This window comes from Zophobas morio, unplaced genomic scaffold (genome assembly GCF_036711695.1).
Source record: "Zophobas morio isolate AGI-343-1 ecotype UQ-CSIRO unplaced genomic scaffold, CSIRO_AGI_Zmor_V1 ptg000005l, whole genome shotgun sequence".
NCBI lineage: Eukaryota > Metazoa > Arthropoda > Insecta > Coleoptera > Tenebrionidae > Zophobas > Zophobas morio.
Window position 1 is genome coordinate 18,896,963 of NW_026972110.1, and position 21,679 is coordinate 18,918,641.

Here is a 21,679-nt window from a genome sequence, read left to right on the forward strand (position 1 = left end):
TGAAATATAATTAATTTGATATAAATTCCACATTTTTGACTGATATGATCTATCCCGTTAATAAATTTTATTTGACGTTGAAGTTTACTTTTTATTCTTCTAATTTTTGTTATTTAGGAGCTCAGGATTATTTCAAAAATCTTTCTAATAACACTTTTTGGAGAAACATTTATTCAGGTCATGTTCCTATAGTTAATATACGCTAGATGATTATAAAATATGATACATCAAGCTGGCTTTGAAATTTCGTGAATTTTGCCACTTCGCTGTGATGATTGATGATTACTCGTCGCCTGCCACAAATGTCAATCTTAGTCTAACTTTTTAAGCTTTTTGGTGATGTTCGCTGTCTGTTAGGTAGGGATCCAATAATTCAGTTCGAATGACAGAGTTGCTACCTGTCTCAATGGAACGGCAAATTCTCATAAAAATACAGTGACAGGTTTTCCAAAGTCTACTTGATGTGCGATCCGATTATCCGATCGATTATAAGCACGATTTATTTCAAAATTTTTTACTAATTTAAAATAAATACTGAGAAAGGAATCTTTGTTAAGACAAGCTTAACTGACCTGCAGTGAAAATGAATTTTTTATTATAGATAAAATATTTTGAAAATAATGTCAAAAAATATTTACGTTTATGTTTTTAGTAGTCACAAAAAACGAAAACTGCCCACCTAAATCCCAGTTAACTTAAACAGTCTGTATAAAACTTGCAAGAAACAGTAAAATAGGAAATTATAATATAGCTAAATTATTGTCTTAAGGAACTATTTAGGTCTCTGAGGAAGTTACTTTCAAAGTGGGCCATTCGTACAAATTAATTATTATTAGTTTCAGGAGTTTCATAAGTAATTATTTAAGTTCAGTTAATCTCCCCAAAAATATTCACTCTAAATAATGAGCACTTTCTCCGCATGAGAGTGGTTAATGTTTTCCTGAAATTAGTAAAATTAAAAAATAATCCTCTATCTTGTTTTTGTTTAGCAGGATTAATACATTTAATGAAATATGCATGCGTTTTTCGTTCTCTTGCATATGCTGCAGAAGTATTCCCTTTCATGCATTGCTATTTATAATAATAATAATAAAAATAACTCTATACGCCACACATAAATCCGGCAAAAAGCGGATTATCTTGTGTAGATTAGCCGAGAGCTTATTTCTTTCGTTGAGGCTTTAGTAGGTGTATCGAGCCCTTGTTCTGGATAAGAAGCTCGTCTTAGTGGCGGTGGGGAAAGGCCCTCTTATCGAAATCCGGCCCTAAGTAATTATGGGGTTAACCGAGCTTTATCAGACGTCGCGGCCAACTAGATGAGCGAAGTATTGTAATTAAGTTTCTAATGACCCGTTCGGCCCATTTCGGACATCTAACGAAATAAATGATCCCTGGTACACATCGAATTAAACTGTTGAATAATGCAGGAGTCGGCCGAAAAATAAACGAGCTTTCAGCTTTGCAGAAAAGCAATTTCAGCAATTTTTTTATTATGTATACATGCATCATTCTTGCGTGTGTGCGTACGGAGGTTTGCTGATTTAATTCCCGATACGCGGGACGTTATTTTCGGGAATATGGAGTGAACAATGGGATAAATTTGGCACTCACCCTTTCCTGGCGAAATTGCTGATGTAATGGATGAGAGTTTTCGAAACGGTTACGTCACTATGGCTGTAGTTGTGTGGAAAGAATGATCCTCCGCCAATCAAAGGAAGCCCGAGAATATATGGAAGATCCTCGCCTCGCACGCTGCCAGACCTCTGAAAAGTAAAAAATTCCATTGCTAGAAAAAATATTCGCCGAGGACGCTTTATAAACTTGGAGAGACAAATTACTTTGACTCTTTTCTTAGAGAATTTCACAATAATTTGTTTTTGTGGGCGCTTACTTATCGTCTACTGAAAACCGCAATTCACTTGTAGGGACTTGCAAAAAGATCCATTTATAAATTGGCAAAAAGTTTCTTACATGCTAGACCTTGCTGCTTTTTTAACTAGCAAAAATACGCTTTTTTTGGACGACTCTTCGGACGAAATTTACATTTGTTTAGAATCGTTTTTGTAGTTTTTCTTGTTCAGAATGTGCCTGGTGAACTGAAACCCCTAGGGGCTGATAAAAAAAAACGATTTTTTTGATTTTAGTTCATTTTTTGTATAACAATATTAAAACAAGGAAATTCGAGTATCTCGAACGAAAGTGGAAACAACATAAATGTATTAATGCCTGTTTTTACTGTATGTGAAATAAAAAAAAGAAATATATATTTTAGAACTTGCAAGTTTTTTAAAAATGAGTGTTTGGAAGCAAGTTACTATTATTTCTAGATTAATCATTTATTTCTTTTATCTGTTAACTGATATATGGATTTTAGAATAAAAATAAGGTTACTAGTTGATAAAGCTCGCTTTACAGATAATCTGAGCTTGGTCAAGATTAAATCGTTAAAATTAAAGACAATTAAAATTCAGGGTCAACTAAATCGCACGTTAAATAAGTTAGAGCTGAGGGATTTCGATATTTTTGACAAATTACACGATTTGATTTCTTACTATATTACAATCGTCTCCAAATTGTCTCTCTACTCCTAGATGTATTTTTCGGACTTCCTCAGGGCCGCAGTTTTGGCGCCACTTTATTCTTGTCATTCATAAGTGACTTGGCTTTAATATTTACTTCTTTCGATATATTGTTATCGATTTTCGAACATTTGAACAGGATTTTTTTCATTTTAAAGCACTTATAGAATCTACTAAAAGTTATGACACAATTTAGTTAAATTTTATTTTTTAACTGTTAGCAGAATTCATTTTATGTAGCTATATTAAAAAATGGTTGTAAACCTTCTAATAAGTTATGTGTACGATAATAAACATATATATTGTTATTATTACGTATTATTAATACTGCAAAGTTTATATAAGTTACCAGATTTGTCATTTGGATGGTTTGCTTTAATTGAAATGATCTATACTGTAAAATTCATTTTCAAAAATATCTTGTTAACCGCTAGGTAATAGCGTAAACCAAATGTTATTGTTCTGGACCTACTTATTTCTTACTGTTCAGAAAATCCTTTTTGTTGTTTGCTTTTTTTTAATTACTAAATTAAAAAACTGAAATTAATACTTAATCAAAAACGATAGAACGATCCGTCGAGTGCTCCTAAACGTTTATCTTATATTAGTATCTAACCATAAAATATTGTTACACAATTTCGATATTTGTGTAACAATATTATGTGGTTGTCTAAGCGAAAAATTCAAGGCAGATTCATATACCACAATATAGGAGTATCTTATTTAAAAAAAATTGAAATAGCATTTACCATGTAAAACTTGCCCACTCGCCCCCTCTTTTCCCAGAGGATATGTCATTTGTCAAAGTAGATCTTATCTTAAGTACTAGCCCTTTTCACGAGACCTCTATTTTCTTAAACGGTATGTCATTTGCCAAAATGCTAGTATTTGCTAAGATAAAGACTGATTTTGGCAAATAACATAATCCTCTGAGAGAATAGTGCGGTGGGTGGGCGGGCTAGTCCTTGTTGAGATAAGACTAATTTTGACAAATAACATATCCTCTGAGAAAATAGGAGGCAAATCTAAAAAATATGAATGCAATGATAAATCACAAGTAAAAACTCATCATACTGTGCACATTTTAGGTAGAATTTATTCGGCACAATTTTGAGATGATATATTTTGGTTACATGCTTACAATAACTTTAGCAAGATTTCAAAATATTCATTTTTGCAATTCTTGATTTATGTAAAAAAATAAATTGATTGATTCATTAATTTTTTATATCACTCTGTATAAGCAAATCTAAAAAATATTAATGCAATGATAAATCACTGGCATAAACCTATGATATTTTGGACATTTTAAATAGGAGTTATCCGGTTTCGGTTTTGCAGATTCAAAATTAAATTCCGAACTGTTGTTTTATAATTTTGATTTCTTTTCCAAAAATCTGTATGTTTCTAGTAAAAACTTAACTCGGCATCGCAAACTCCTTATAATGTGTAGGACTATGTTATTTTATACAATTTAAAACCCATTTATTATGTACGATTTTGAAGTGACGTCATGACATTATTTGTGGGGAATATTAGAAAAATTTTGGTGAGCGTTTTATCATCTACATGATATTCCTATATAAATACAAAATTTGACAACAATCGACCCAGTACTTTCGGAGATTATCTCTCTAATAAAAATCCGGGACAGCAGACAGACGGACAGACAGACGGATAGACGACAGACAGACAGATGCTTACGCTCGGGATGTAAAAAAGAAAATAAATAGATAAACTAGATCTAAAAAAATTGAGGTCGTAATAACCTTCCATCTGAGTAGACACAACTTCCAGCTTCCCCGAAAAATTATAATATTTTATTTTGAACAATTTAATTTATTTTACGATAACGCATACATGTGAAAAAATCCATATAATATCAGTCAAAATGTAAGAAAAAAAGTGACGCATGAGGGGATCGAACTTGCGGCCTTTCCGTTTTGCCTTGTGTCGAATTATCTGATCCATGAGTGCTTCGGTACGTTTCTCTTGCATTAATATAAAATGTTATATAATTTTTAATTTCTTGCCAAAAATTGGGTGCACAGGGTAAACACACAAGGCGAATTCACAAACTACAAGTATAAGTGTATGTTACTTAAAAAGAAATTAAACAGCATTTACCATGCAAAACTCTGACGTGATGTCATCAAATTGTTGGTAGAGAAGATTAGACACACTTTAGTTAACGTTTTACCATTTACATGATATTCCCAACATACATCCAAAATGTGACCACAATCGGTCCGTAGTTTCGGAGATTATCGGTTCAATAAAAAATGATACACACGACAGACAGGCAGACAGACGGTAACGAGAAACCTATTTTTCCTACTTTAGGGGTCACAAAACGTCGAGGAAACATGTTGGATTGACTCTGTTTACAATACTTAAATAAAATTATTAAGGCGATAAAGTTTGATTAGGATTTACCATGCTTAAGCTAAATTAAAATTTTTACAAAAATCTGGGTGTCTAAGGTAAAAATTTAACAAAAATACGTTATTTTATATAAAATTTAAATAACATTTATTGGACAAAATTTTATGACATCTTTAATTTTTTGGAAGGGGATAAATGCATAAATTTTGATTAACCATTTTCTATGCTAATGACAAAGATAAAACGTTTGCAAGATCTCAAAGCATTCGATATTACAGTTCAAAGAATTAGCAAAATGTTGTTATATAATTTAGATTTTTTTCTCAAAATTTCAAACGTCTAGGGTAAAAACTCAAGAAGGATTCATAAACCACAAGTGTAGGAGTATGTTATTTTATAAAATGTAAACAAAGTTCATTACTCTAAATTGTAGAGATGACGTCATCCTATCGCTGGTAGGGGTGATTTAACAAATTTTGGTTTTACCATTAACACGATTTCATAGCATACATATGCAATTTGGCAACAATCGGTCAGGTAGTTTCGGAGATTATCTGTCTAATAAAAATATGGATATACGGTAGACAGACAGAAACGGAGGACTTACTCTTTCTTACTCTAGAGGTCATGATACGTCTAGACAATATGAAATTAGTCATTCTTGTGATTCTTTGTCGCAAAATAAAAGAAAACAAGAATATTTACACAACATTTCGATAAATCGTTCCAAACAAATATTTATTTGCATTAAAATAATAATTGATGTACAATAGGAATTAAATGCAGCATGTAATTTGTATGCCAATCACGGCCAATTATGTAATTAACACGTACCTGTTGCCGATGGTATCTAATAATTCACTCAATTAAAACTGGGCTATTGGCTGAAATGCGGTAAAATTCTCATTTTAATTACTATTGTACTTTGAAATAAGTAATTAATAAATATTTTAATTCCATGATAAAACAGTCAATGACGCTTAATGTGAAGAACTTTCTACGCCTCAAGACACAATCAGTTATTTAGACTTAGATTTACTTATCGTCTAGTTATTTTAAAAATCATACATCAAGTTGCCTTTGGAAAAACTATCATTGCGTTTCTAACAATAATTTGCCGCTTCCATGAGATAGGTAGTAAACTATCACGCGAACTGAATTATTGTTTGCCATTCTCAGGTAACAAACACTGAAAAAGCTTAAGAAAGTAAGGTTATGATTGACATTTGTAACAGGCGACCACGAGTAGCTTTCAATATCACGACGAGGTGGCAAAGTTCATGAAATTATAAAATTTTGTTTTTCCAACTTGAACTAATTTTTCAGTCTTTACTGTGTTGTCCGAGCAAACGTTAGAGTGAATATCAGTTTAGATAACTGGTGCCCGAGCCTCTCGCCATCTATGACACCCGAAATAGGAAAATCGTTAATGTGAATTTTTATAATATTTTCTGTACCTGGTGTGGGGAAGTTGAAAGTATAAAAATGAATGTTTGTTAATTAAGCTCTTTGAAGTACTTATTCTTGCTTTTTGGTTCTTGTGAAATAGCATATTCTTAAAACAAATAGCCCCATCAAAATACGAACTTTGGATCTAGTAAGTATCTAATACTGTAGGAAGTAGCATTTAGCTGAAATGTAGCACCATAACAGAGCAGCCATTCTCAATAAACAGTAGCGCATCTAAAGAAGAACAAAAACTTCCACAATCTTCTATATTTCTTCGTATACTTTTAAATGTCAGTAATCTATGAGATGTAAAAAGCTGTTCCAAGATTAAAAAGCTTTGAAAACTAGCTGCTACAGTTTAAATCCATATCTCTATGCATCGGCGTCCTAGTTATCACGGCTCTGAAAATATATTGCTTTAACATACCATAATCCAAGAGCAATGCATGTCACCCCTGACGATTCAAAGAGGTAATTAACGTCGCTTTAAGCGCGGCACCTTTATATTAAAAATTAATTAAAAATTCTGCGTCGAGGGCGCACAAAGCGGAATAATTACGTCTTCAATCGAAGCCCGCTATCGAACAAATTTCTGTTTGTGGGTGTGTAGGTCGTTTTTCAGGCCACTTTGCTCCACCAGTTCGACATTATCTTTGCTCCCATTTTCTTTTTGCGCCTTTATTTTGGCGCATTCGAAGACGAACTTTATAAACAGCAATAAACGTCGCTAAAATAAGATTAGTAGTGATAAAAGGCACAGAAAGTTCGAACGCTAATGGCATTAATACGCGCAAAAAACTATGACGACAATAAAGCAAATTACCTTCTCCAAGCATGCATGTTTTCTTTGGCCAAAATCGATCGAGCTTTTCATGTTGAACATCATCGGTAAATTACCGTCCGCATAAAAAAGAAATTCGTCCGGCGATTTATGTCCGTGGAAATTAATTTTTATCTAGGTCAAAGAGCGGAAAGATAGCACTGAACAGTGGCGGCTCTGGAAAGGTCGTCCAGGGGCTTTGTCAAATATGGTAAGAGGCAAAATTTTTCACAATATAATTAAATCAAAGTTTTATTCGCTGATCTACTTTGGTTTCGTGTTCAAGACTATACTCGTTAAGGCAAGCCGCCACTGGCTGGAAAAGTAAGCACAGATTGTGGCTTCGCCACACATTTCCTAATGGGATAGATGCTGGAGTCAAGTATGCATACGTTATACCGATGACCGGAACGTGGTGAACGCGACAAACTCTGCATACATACGGTTCTAAAAGACCATTAATGCAAAGCCCTCATCTGCACAAATAAATATACAGCAAGCTCACCTGTTTACATGACGTGTATTTTGCGAAAAGCTTTAAAGCTTATGTGAAAAATGAAAAAGGGTGCATAAGGGCTTTCAGGAGAAAAGAGGCCAATCATGCATGTGTAAGGGGATAGAAAGAGTGGAAATGAAACTTTTGTCTTCGGAAATGCACGCTCTTACACCTTTGACGAGACTGAGTGGTTTCTTTTAGTACAACCAGAGACTATCTACTTATTATGTACCCGAGATACAGGCCTGTTTGGTGGTTGGATGTCTTATAAATTAAAACTTTAGCAAACAGACGCTAGTGGTACAAGTAATATATTTTCTGCTCTCACGTGTTTATAAGAAAAGTATTTAGACAAAATAAACATAGAATTTTCAGGAAATTACACACCTGTTAAATTTATTTACAAATGTTTTGGTAAGCTTTTATCGTTTTTACAATAACGTTAATGTATATTTAAGGTATTTCGATTCTACAGTCGTTAGAACAACGAAACTGACACAAATTGCCACTTTTTCGACATTTCGGTGCTAAAGAGGTTAATTCCAAAATTTTGAAAAAAAACTGATTTATAGGCCAAGTGTGAATATTTTCGTGGCCATTCTGAAATTTTGACCATCTACATATATGTACTTATTTGAGTGTGAATAGTTAGGTAGTGCCGTTTCTACCGTAGTTTGACCTCATTTGAACTGTCTTAGAAACGGCATTAGTTTCTGTCGGCAGGTCATTGACCTAGTTTATAACCGGCATCATTGGCCACGAAGGTTATATTGCAATTTGGGATTGTTGTTGGCAATATGAAGTACACAACATTTTTTCATATTCAAGGGTATAAGTGTTATTAAATCAGTTTTTAAAACATTATTATTCCTTGAGGTGTTATACAATTTCAAGTCGTCAGCCAACAGAGCGAAAGGACTGGAAAGTTCTATGGTAAGATCGGCGATATAAACTATGAATAGTAAGAGGCCGAAAACTGTTCCCTGTGTAACCCCACTTAGGACCTTGTGTGAATTACTAAGGAATCCATCAATTTTTACTCTAATAAGTGTTCCAAACAATAAAAAGCCTTCTATCTACTTAAGTAATCCATCTTTGACTCCAAGATGTTTAAGTTTGTGCAATAGACGACGCGTCGGAACTTTATCAAATGCTTTGATATAGTCAAAATGTTGTCAAGTTCTCTGGACCAGTCATTGGGACAACTTAGAAGATTGGTAAGTACCGATCGGTTGGGCACAAATCCGTGCTGCTCAGCTCGAATGATCTCGTGCTCAAGAAGGAACTTCATCATAGAATGACAATGAATGATAGGGCGAAAATTTCCAGCATTGTGTTGGTTTCCTTTTTTAAAAATCGGTTTGACAGTTGCTGTTTTCCATTCGTTAGGTAACTAGACTCAAGTCGTCAAGTCCAGGACATTTAGTTTTCTTCAACTTTCGGAGCCTAGTGTATACTTCTTCTTCAAAGAACTCAACATTAGTTAATGAGGCAGTACATCGACGTGTAGAAACTGTAGGAGGCTTTGAAGAAAGTTGGGCAGTGTATGGCTGAGCAAAGGTATCTACAAAAATATTTGTAATTTTGCCATTATCTGAAATTAACGCACCGGTGGAGTCTCTCAACTGTGGTTTTCGAACTGATGCTCCAAGAGTGTCAAGAATGTATTTTTGTAAAAATGCTAATTTTCAAAACTAACTGATTTGGAAAAGTTCGGTGAGCAGTATAATCTAGCACATTACCAGTATGTTTGAAGGAGCTAGGATATTCTAGATTAGCAATTAAGTCAGGGTTAGAGGTGAGAACTAGATCTAGCACAGAAGGGATGAGGAATAAGGATTCGATATTCGAAGTGTCACTATCAATAACAGAGACTGTGAAGTTAGACATTACAAAATCGGATACCTATTTATCTGTAGACTTTTTCCTCCTCCTCCTCTTATTGATTGACGATCTCTCCTAAAAATACTGTCTCCGGACAATGACACTAGTGAATCCGGTAAATCTAAAGTAAACCACGTTTCAGTAACCAACACAAAAGAAGGTTTATTCAATGCCACGATAGCTATAAATTCCAAAACTTAGAGCACAAGGAAGCAATATAGGAATACATTAATGGACATGATGAAAATGATGCCGGTTCTAAAACAGGTTTATGTTAATGACGTTTTGAAGATAGGTCAAATGAGGTCAAATTGTTTTAGAAACGGCACTACTTAACTACAAGTGTGTCGAGAAAATCCACGGTATTCAGAAGTTTCCTTGGAATGTCCGCGTAGTAAGTGGTCTGAATTCCAGTCTACAATCTGTTTTAGACATATTTTAAGTTTCTTTTTGTCGAAATACTTTTTTCTTAGTATGTGTAGACTTCTACATATATTAAGAAAAAAAGGCAAAATGTAGCCCCGCCCACCCGCCCTATCTGAATTGTGATGATTTTTTTTATTCGTCGCGAGCCAAGGGGATGGAGCTTAACTGCAAAATCCTTATTTCTCTACAAGAAATTCAATATGTTTTTGAGTATCGTATTGTTCAAAGAATACTATGTATATTAAGACAAAAATAAAAGATTAAGCCATACCTGCCCTGATCTGAATAGTAATGAAGTTTTCATTCGTTGGCAGACCTAGGGGCGGAGCTTAATTGCAAAATTCATATTTCCTCGCAAAAGTTTACCATTTTAAACGTGTTTAAAGTTTCTAAGAATGAAAAAAACATCAGAATTGAGATGGGAGGGTGGACGGGGTTTATATTATGCGTTTTTTTCTTAATATGCATACATAGTTTTCTTTAACCAACACGATACTCATTTTTAATTTCTTGTAAAGAAATAAGTATTTTGCAGTTAAGCTCGGCCCCCTTGATTCACGGCAAATAAAAAAAATCATCACAACTGAAACAGGGCGGGTGGGCGGGCTTATATTTTGCCTTTTTGTTTTCATATGTGTAGACTTCTTTTCACAACATGAAACTTAAAACATGTTTAAAATGGAAAATTTGTATAAGGAAATACCGATTTTGCATTTAGGCTCCGTTCTATATTTGCAAAATCCATATTTCCTTGCAAAAATCATTTGAACCATCTTTTAAGTTTCTTGTTATGAAAATATGGCTATGTAAATTAAAAAAAAGACAAAATGTAACCCCCACCCACCCGCCCTATCTCAATTCTGATAATTTTTTATTCATCGTGAGCCAAGGGGAGGAGTTTAATTGCAAAATCCTTATTTCTGTACAAACAAAAAACATGTTTTTGAGTATCGTGTTGTTTAAAGAGTACTAAGTATATTAAGAAAAAAATAAAGCCAAAAATTAAGCCCCACCCATTTCCATCCAGCTCAACTGTGATGAATTTTGCGTTCGTTGTCAGACCCAGGGGCGGAGCCTAATTGAAAAATCGACACTTTCCTACAAAAATCTACCATTTTAAACATGTTTTACAGCTATTTAAAATATGAAGGTTTCGGTGACCGGGTGATTAAATGGCTTCATAATAGCGGACCTCCTTATCTCTATTAAGATTTGATTTTCGTGGAATTAGTGCTGTGAACCAGAAAAATGTCCCCTCTACTTCAGGGGATTTTCCTTCAGGTTGGCAGCACTGCACAGTACCGCGATTTGATTGTTTGAAAACACGTCAACGGTAACGTAACGGAGAAAATTAAAAGTTGGTCATTTCGAATGTCATATCATTCATTAGTCTGAAACGATGGTCTAGTTCTTCATAAAGTCTATCAAGACATTATTTTTACTTCCCACGCTTAAACGAAGGAAGTATTATAATCAAGTACCTCGGTCGAGTCTCAAATTTTACATTTTCTCTACCTTTCATGACCCCCTAGAGTACGAAGAAATGGCTCCTCCGTTTCCGTCTGTCTGTCGGTCTGTCTGTCTGTCCGTCCGTTTCTTTGTCTTCCGATTTTTTTTGTATGTTTTTGTTGATTCTTTTGTAAGTATTCTCTGGCTGTGCGAGTGAGTTGTCGTTATCACCCCTTGGTGCTTGATACCCGGGGTGGACCGCCCTCACCGCCCCCTTTTACGCCGCCACTGCATTTTTGGAAATTTGAGACGATTTATACACTTGTCTTGAAAATCCACAGTGCTCAGAATTCGCCCCTACATAAAGCATTCGAAAAATTTGCAGAGAAAACTGATTTCTATTTCGAGTGTGATAGTTTTGTTTGAGTTATGGTGTCCTTAAAACGTCTCAAATATAAGAAAATTTATCAAAATTTCTGACATTTTGACTACCTACGTTCAAGCTATACTTCCCAGGATATGCAAAAATATCAAAATAGATCTTTTTGAAAGCTCAGACGATTTAAACACATATATATGAGTGTGTTTAGAAGATCCACAGAGCTAGTAAGTCGCTTCTACAGAGTTTAACTCGAAAAAAAAATCTACCTTGAGTATGAAAGCTTTCTTGGAATTATCCTCGTAATTCAAGTTGTCTGCAACCTCAGTTCTAGAAAAGTATAAAAAGATCCAGATTGGGCCTTTCAGAAAATCTGAGAAACTCTTTTGAAAATCCATCGTGCTCAAAAGTTGCTCCTACATTCCACAATATTGACGAGAAAACTAATTTCTAGTTCGAGTACGATATTTTTGTCGAAGCTCTGGTGTCCGTTATATTGTCTACAACCTTAGAAAATTCATGAAAAGTAATGAAATTTATCAAAAGTAATGAAATTTATATTTTCTGAGATTCATGTTACATTTCCCAGAATACGTAAAAAGTTCCAGATGGGCCCTTTTTCAAAATGAGAGCCAATTTAAACACAAATGGGAGTGAATAGAAGATCCACAGTGCTCTGAGGCAGCTCTTTTTTTCTTACATTTCTCAAATTTAAAATAGAGAAAAAAGCTTATTTTTAGCTAGAGAATGAAAGTTGTCTAGGAATTTTCGTGTAGTAAGTTCTCTTAAACCTCAGAAAATTTGTCGAAACTATTGCAAGTAGGCTTTTCTGAGATTCTTCGTTTCCCTGTTGAAACTACAGTTCTCAGAAGATATAAAATGTTCAGATTGAGATTTTTTTTTAAACCTGAGTCGATTTAAACAGATATGAATGGATGTCCAGAAGATCCACAGTGCTCTGACTTCGCTCTTATATAGTTCAATTCCAAAATAGAGAAAACGCTTATTTCTATCTCGAGTATGAAATTTGTCTTGGAATTCGCGTATAGTAAATTGTCTGATACCTCAGAAAATTTAGCATCATTATTGTAACTATTATTTTCTGAGATTATCCGTTTCCCCCCTAAAACTACAGTTCTCACAACATACAAGCAGTGTTCAGAAGTCGCTCTAGTTCAATTATAAAGATGTGACAAGAACACTGATTTGTAGTTCGAGTGAGATAGTTTTGTCTTAGTGATGATGCCGTTAAATTGTGTAAAATTTCAGAAAGTCTTTCAAAAATACTGAAATTTACATTTTCTGAAATGTTAACTATCTACGCTCAACTAGAATTCCCAGAATATCCGCGTTTCGAAATCCGGGACGATTTAACCAGATATGAGTGTCTGGAAGATCCACAGTGCTCTGAAGTCACTCCTTCATTGTTGAGTCCTAGAAGTTTGACGAGAATACTGATTTCTAGCTCGAGTGTAAGAGATTGCTCATAGTTCTCGTGTAGTAAGGTGGTTTCAACCATAGTTATAATGTTCTAAAACTTGACATTATTTATACATAATACATTAAATTTGACGAAAAGACTTATTTTCAACTTTAGTGTGATTGTTCCATTGGATTTCTTTTGTAGTAAGGTGTTTCAAACCTTAGAAAATTCGTGAAAATCCTGAAATTAACATTTTCTAAGACTTTAAATAGAGTTGTCAGACCATGGGAAAGATCCAAATCAGTGCATACTCCAAACACACAGTGAATGTAACGTTTAAGTAAAAAAAATATTACTGTAAACAGAAATTCTAACTTCTACCAAGAATTGTAAAATGTACTACATAAATATTGCTTTATTTTTTTGTATTATAAATATACACCTTGAAACGCAACGAAACTTTCTATCTGTAAATAGTATGAACGGCTAGGGTATACCATCAAGGTGGATTCATAAACCACAAGTACAAGCGTATGTTATTTTACAAAATTCAAATAGCATTTACCATGCAAATTCTTGATCTGGCGTCATCAAATTGTTGGTGGAGATCATTACATAAATTTTGGTTAGCGTTGTACCATCTACACGATATTCCTAACATACATATAGTACAAAATTTGATACCAATCGGCTCGGTGGACAGACAGACGGCAGACAGACATATGGAAATGGGAGACCAATTTATTCATAATCTAGAGGTCATGAAACGTCAAGAAAACCCGATAGAACCTATGAAATACAAAAAGTTTATTTAATAATTTACACAAAATATATTCTCTGTCTCTAACTTTGAAATGGTAAAAACCTCATAAATGAAAAAACGTCAAAATAACTCAGTTTAGAGTTAATCCAGTTTCTCTCTGAACATAGTTTTTATTATAAATTTCAGGGTTTTATTTATGTATAGAATTACATGTGGTGAAAACTATCGACAAAGCAGGAGATTTTATTTTAGAAAATGGTTTATAATTGAAACAGAAATCTGGATCTGAATTGTTTAGTATGTAACTAATTAAAAGCGACCGAAATTTCCCATAACCCAAAAGTCGTGTACCTTTCCCAAACTAAAATTTCTTCAATATTTCCCTGCTTGGAAGCTTTAATATTATGCTGATGTTTATGTGTTGGGATATCAGTCGTGGAGGGAACGCTCCTTTACACGCATATTGATTGACCTGATCCGACAGCGAGCGTGGTCTCAAGAGAAAAATGTCATCTTAAAAAAAGTAAGTATTCAAGTTTATGTTTATGTTTTTGTGTCGTATAACGTTGATAAAGGATCGGTCACAGAACAGTTCTAACTTTTTAAAGTTTGTAAAAAACGCCACGAAGACTCGTTCCATATTGTTGTTCCCTTCCTTCCTTATTAAAAATGAGTAAATAAGTTGGTGGATGTTTAGATGCTCCCAATGGGAGAAGAGTCTTTTACAGAATAGAGAAGTTTATGTAACTTAACAACCTTCAGAGTTATACTGGTGATTTAGACCGAGGCCTTTGTTATTACACCAAAAAGCTCGGCATAGACAAAGCGTGAATGCGGAAATACAAGCATAATGCCAACAGCTGCTGTGACAAAGACGGCTGATATATAGGACGAGAATGGTATTAAAAAATGACGACAATTTGCTGCGTTTATGTGCGGTACATAACAAGTTAAATAATACGTCGCAGTAAAATTTTTTACAGGGAATCCTAAAATATTTCCGCAGATAAGGTAACGCTATCATGTTTGATGTAGGGCAACGACACGACATTTTTTATTTTCTTTGATATAACTATGTAAAAACGTCAGCAGGGACAACTTATAGGATTTTCTGTTTTAGAATATTTACGAGTAAACACAGCAAGATTTTCTGGAAATATCGACATCGTCCTTTTTCTAAGTTTAATCTAGATAAATATTGTTCTTTTTAACAACAGTAATTGATATTTGGTAAACGGAAAGCTAACAGGAGAACTTTACAGATTTTCATTTCTATTTCCAACTGCTTTTAACATTTGCCTTGCGTTGAGCATACTTTTTGAAGTTGAACTCCAGTCCTGTGGACCGATCTTTCTACAAAGCTCAGACTTAACCTTAAAGTGCATTCATCATTTACCATGCAGATTTCCTTTAAATCACGTTGACTTTCAATCTCAGTCAGCGTTTCTACCAAGATTAATTTCCTAGAGTGGATTTTTTTATCCTTTTATTTTTCGCTGTAAAACTCTCAGCACACGTCTACAAATCGCATAACAAAACAGTGTAGACCAAAGTATACCGTTACAAAGTCATAATTAACGTTGCTTTGTACGATGCTGAAATACAATGCTTCGATAAAGAGGAGAATTCAAATTTTCCTCTTCAACAACTCGCACCCGAGAATAAAAGAAAAAAACCGAAAACAAGGATCTAGTTTCTGAATTAACCAAACCTGCAAATTATTCATCTCGAGCAGCCCAAGCGTGCAATAAATTAACCTGACTGAACATTTTATGGCGAATTCTTAAACAAGCCATTACAAAGTTTTTCAGGCTGCGCATGACACCTTCAGCTTGATAAATATTTCAGTTTAATCCGAGACAATAAAGGCGAATCCAATGCTCGTTACCTAGTTACGGCCCTGTGTGCAGCAGTCTTATTGTTATGAAAAGCAATTTCGAGCTGCTTATTTATTTACTTCAGATGGAACAATAATCACTTCTAATTTGGCGTTAATTTCACTTTGATTCTCCTTAATTGCGTTCCGGCGTGTATTGTGTACTCAGTTCACTGAATAATATTCTTGGTCAGTATGTCAGCAAAATCCGTTGTCCCAACATTAATGTTCGCGTTAAATCCACTAAATCTCGGGCCCGTTCCGGTACAGGTAATGCTGAAAACATAATACGGAATAAATTCCTGTTGCGGGTCGCACGGTGGCGATATGGACTTTTTTTGGTGCTTTTGAGCAAGCCAATTTTGGCGGAATTTATGAAGTCATCTGTGTTACTTTTAATACATCCAATCAGGTTTTAAAATGGATGGTTATTGTTTAGTCTACAAACAAAACAAATCCGGGCTGTCGCTGTGGAGAGTTAGTGTTTCAAACTATGACTAAAAAGCAGTTCCGGAATTCAGACTACACCTGTGCCGGTGAAAACTGTGAATGCACATTTTAATACAAATCTGAAGTGAAATATAAAAAAATAGAAATCAAACTGTAAGATAAAACATGTGCCGACATGAAATTGTCAATAATAATAGCGAAATTAAAACAAGATGAAGTATACTAAACATTTTATTTTTTCAAGATGATAAAAATTTTACCTCTAACTTTGCATTAAAGCGAAATGTCCATTCAGAAATATATTTTTGGAAAATGTTTAAGTCAGGTGAGGTTAGAGGTTAGGTCTGGTAAAGCCTGGTCTGGTCTGGTCTGGTCTGGTAAGTCAGGTCAGGTCACTGCACCAAATTAAATATTCGGAGAGGGCAGTGGTGTCCCAATTTAAAAAATTAAATTTCACCCCTACAAAAAAAAAACAATTACGCGTAACCGCATTTGACAAACACAAAATTATTCCAAAAACGTAGAAAATCACCCATGCATGCCACCATGTTAAATTTGTACTGATAGTGGTAGAAGTTTGGAATTTCTAAAGCGTCTAAAGGGGCACTTGACCCACTGAATTCTTGACAATTCCTTCAACAAATAATTTTTATTTCATTGTTTGTAAATTCACAGTTCAGGGTAATTTTTTTAGCTGTTTATAATACAATTTAACGACAATATTGTAAATGTTCATATAAAACACGTGGTTAGAAATTCAGCTATTCAAGCTTCACTCACTGCAGTAACACTTCCTAAATGTCACGGTGGATTCGAAAACGGGAGGGTTTTAATATTTTCTTAGAGAAAATTTCTTACAACTTGAATTTGAATATTTAGTCTCGAAGTACGCCTAGGGTTTTTCATGCGATATGTATGTAAGGAATATCGTGTAGATGGCAAAACGTTAATAAAAATTTTGCTATTGACCTCCACCAACAATTTGATGATCACGCACTTTTGTACTTGTGGTTTATGAATCTGCCTTGATGGTCTACCCTAGCCGTTCATACTATGGTAAAATCAATTGAACTTTGGAGGCTATTATACGAAACCCATTTGAATTATTGTCACTGATTGCATTTGATTTTGGAAATCCCTTTTGGGGAACCTAAAGCGGTTAATTTAACATTTTCTGACGGTAACACAGATTTGCATATAATTACACACGTTTTACTAGATAGAAAATTTCGTTGCGTTTCAAAGTATATATTTATAAGTCAAAAAAATAAAGCAAAATTTATGTAGTGTATTTTAGAATTCTTGGTAGAACGTGTAATTTATGTTTACAGTAATATAATTTTACTTAGACATTACGCTCACTGTGTCATTGGATTAAGCACTGATTTTGATCTTTTCCATGGTCTGACAACTCTAGTTAAAGTCTTAGAAAATATTAGTTTCAGTATTTTCACGAATTTTCTAAGGTTTGGAACACCTTACAGAGTTGAACAACGGAAGAGTTAAATTTGAGCACTGAATCTTCTATACCTATAGACTCATATAATATACATATAAACAATCTCAAATTCTATAACGCTAGGACTTTGGTTGAAACTACCTTACTACACAAGAACAATGAGCAACTTCTTACATTCGAGCTGAAATCAGTATTCTCGTCAAACTTCTAGGACTAAACAATGAAGGATCGACTTCAGCGCACTGTGGATCTTCTATGCACTCATATATGGTTAAATAGACTCCGAGGACTCGAGGGTTTTAATATTTGGTTAAAGAAAATTTCTTACAGCTTGAATTTGAACATTTAGTGTCAAAGTACGCCGAGTGAATTTCGAATCGAATTTATTTTGATTTTGATCGTATTAAATATATGCATGTCGTATGTGCTTGTTATGTTTATTTCATGTGTGCTTAACAAAAAACACGGTGTGTATTGTGTGAACTCATCTTTGTATTTTTGTCATTATTTATGTGAATGTTTATCTGCAATACCGGATTTTCACCACCGTGAATCAAACCGTCTAGTTGGCTGCCTCGCTTGTGAGGATCGAGCGTTGTAGCTGTGGTTAGTGCAAATAGTAGTATGATGACGTCATCTAAGTACATTGCGTAATTAACAGTATATGAATTTTATGAAATAGGACATTCCTGTACTTGTGGTTTACAAATGTACCTGGTTTTTTTATTTTGTTTTGTTATTCAGTGCTAATGTCTTTATCTGTCAGCTAGGGTTTGAAGCCGATACGCGGCAGCCTTTTTTCTTCATGAGATAAAATAAATTTACTATAAATAGTCATTCCCTAATTTCTTATTGATCGAATTAAAACCAAGTCGCCTCATTTTCCTGAAAATATAAGATTACAGTAATGTTGCATCCGTCTATCTTTAATATTAATAATATTCAGAACATTTTACTCCACTGTACCTTGATTCAAACATATTGCTAGGTGCCTAATTGTTACATTCCTATGATCTATAAACATAAACAATCGAAGTTAAGCATGTACACTGATGATAATTCACTTTTTTCCGTTGGTTATCTAGTTTAAATATATTTCATATGTATGGAGTGTCATTAGTTTTTGATTTTATAGAGGTTACCACAAAGTCAAAATCGCATATTTAAATTTTATAATGTTCGGGATTTGTTGGACTGTACCTACTGCAAGAGCGAGGGAAGTTCTGTCGAAATAGCGTTTGAAAATTTGTATTTTCCGAGCGTTAACCAACGAAATATTGTAAACGAATCCATCGGCCGACTGGCTACTTTCAAATTTCCTTGGTGTGTCATGAACCCTAGAGTACGAAAAAATAGGTCCCCCGTTTCCGTTTGTCTGCCTGTCCACCGTCTGCGTCGACTTTTTTTGTCAGACGGATAATCTCCTAAACTACGGGACCGATTGTTGTCAAATTTTATAAGTCTAATCATCCCCACCAACAGCGTAATGACTTCACCTCAAAATTGTACTTAGTAAAGGTGTTTTAAATTATATTAAATAACATACTCCTACACCTGTAGTTTACGAATCCGTGTTGAGTTTTTACCCGACACATTCAGATTTTTGGAAAAAAAATCTAAATTGTATACCAACATTTTGTAATTTAATTTTGAATCTGCAAAACCGAATGCTTAAAAATCAGACGTTTTAAGGTTATCATGAGCATGGTAAATTTTTAATCCAAATATATTTGTTTGTCCCCTCCAAAAAATTGATAACTACTTATCTCAAAATTTTTCCGAATAAATATAGAAAAAATAAATACTTAAAATATTATGAATCTATATTTGTGGTTTATAAATGGATTCATATTTTTTAGAATTACTTATACAGAGTGACCCAAAAAATTAATTATAGAGAAAATCTATTTTATTGATAAAATCGAGAACGACTAACTCAATGTTTCCGAAAATTTAGTGATATAGTACTTTTGTTATGAGTATTACATTGCATCTATCCAAATTGACATACCTGTCCTTGCAAAAATGTCGATGACGTCATCATAAAAGTTTACCTCTATTTTAACATTACATATATCTTTTTATTTTAACTAATGTGGGTTATATCATAAAAAATAAAATTCTCAGAATCTAATGTTATAATTTTTCGAATAATCTGGAAATGTTTTACTACACTTCAATGCGAGGGAAGTTCTGTTGAAAAAACCTTCGACCATTTTTATCTCGGTGTGTTTAAATTTGTGTCACATATTTCAATCGATATGTTTGATTTTATTTTTGAAAGCTGGAGAGGTTTTTTTGCTGGAAATAAATTCCTTCTAGCTTATTTCGATAGTTTTTCCCTCTTCAGAGAGGAGGAATTTGTCTTTAATGTTTTGCATTTTGATTTAAAGTCACTTTTGTAACTTTGAGGTGTGCCATATTGGATTTGAACGCGTACCGTGATAAAAAACTTAAGACATAACGTAGGGTTGACTAGACCTCAAGGTCAAATTTTGAATTTTTCGCGGGTTTTATAATTTTGTAGACGTCTCATTTTTCATGGGAGAATCATGAATTTCAAAAGAGTTAAAATATGCAGTAAATATGAAAATTTCGTTTTCTATAGCCGCATCAGCATAGAACGGCTACAAATAAGTCAATATAATAAAATTTTTCTTTTTGAAAACAGGTTATTCAGTTACCAAAACTTAAAAATAATGCAGATTTTTTTTTAAATAAATTAATTTTTATCCAGATAATTTAATTTAAGAAAACTTAATTTTTATTTTTTATTTGAGTACATGTTCATACTTCTGCAATTTGAATTGCATGGTTGGTTATATTAAGCAAAGCAACAATTTTTTTTCCTTTGTCAGCTTTTTAGAAAATTACAATGGTTTTCCTCTTGTAAACTCAATCTGAGGACATATTTATACAGCGTGTCTCTTTTATTTGACACAACCCCTGTAACTTTTTTATTCTTAAAGACAAACCTGCAGGTTAGTGAGCAAATTTGTATCATTTTAAAATATCTACGTGATGGCAACCTCACATTTTTCTTATCACTTCCGGTAAAACCGGAAGAGTTTTTCTTTTTTGCGTAATTAAGAAGATTCCAGTTTAGTCGATCAAAAAAGAAACGAAGCATAGAGAAAATAAGAAAACGTGCTTAGAATTACTAAAAAATGAGAAATGAGAACAAAAAAACATAAAAAAGTTTTTTGATTAACGTGCAAAGAGGGTTTATAAAATAAATAGACACAAATTATGTAAATCACGACTAACAAACATGACGAGAAAATTTTTTGATAAAATGGCACTGAGAAGCTCACTGTCGCTTATATTCGTATTAACCAAAGATGAATCTAGGCGATAAAACAAAAAATTCTAATCAGTTTTCCATCAATAGCTACATAAGTGTAAGAATTTAATTTGTGCACATTATTAAATTCTCGTGTTTTGTAAACACTGATGACACAGATAATTACTTTCCTAGAGTGACCATGACCTGAATAATTACGTGTGTGAAAGTCAGTGTCAATGAAAGAGAACTTTAAGGGTAGTTTTGCCTTGCTGCAATGTGTAAAACTATTCTTGGAACGTTATCTGAACAGTAAAGTTAGAGCTAATTTATTTTCATTCCACACTTATTAAAGTTTGTCAGTGATGAGTGTCTCAGTTGGATTCTGCTGTGTGTTATAATTGCAGTGATCACTGATCAGTTGGAGTAGTTGTCAAATTTTCAATAAAATATTCTAAAGAAGCCTGTAAATGTAAATTTTTACGTGTTAAAGAATTAGAATGCCGGAAACAGAAAAGAACAAATTTACAAGTGTATTACAACCAATTCTTTTATAGA

At 33.7% G+C, this 21,679-nt stretch overlaps 1 protein-coding gene across 1 annotated transcript in view; it reads right to left on the reverse strand.

Annotated features, from left to right (window-relative positions):
* Positions 1–21,679, reverse strand: part of LOC135122920 (neuroligin-1-like) — a 414,788-nt gene that overhangs the window by 54,409 nt on the left and 338,700 nt on the right. Inside the window, exon 8 of the mRNA XM_064047444.1 lies at positions 1,612–1,763. Coding sequence (XP_063903514.1) covers positions 1,612–1,763 — 152 coding nt within the window. The remainder of the gene's footprint in view (positions 1–1,611; positions 1,764–21,679) is intronic.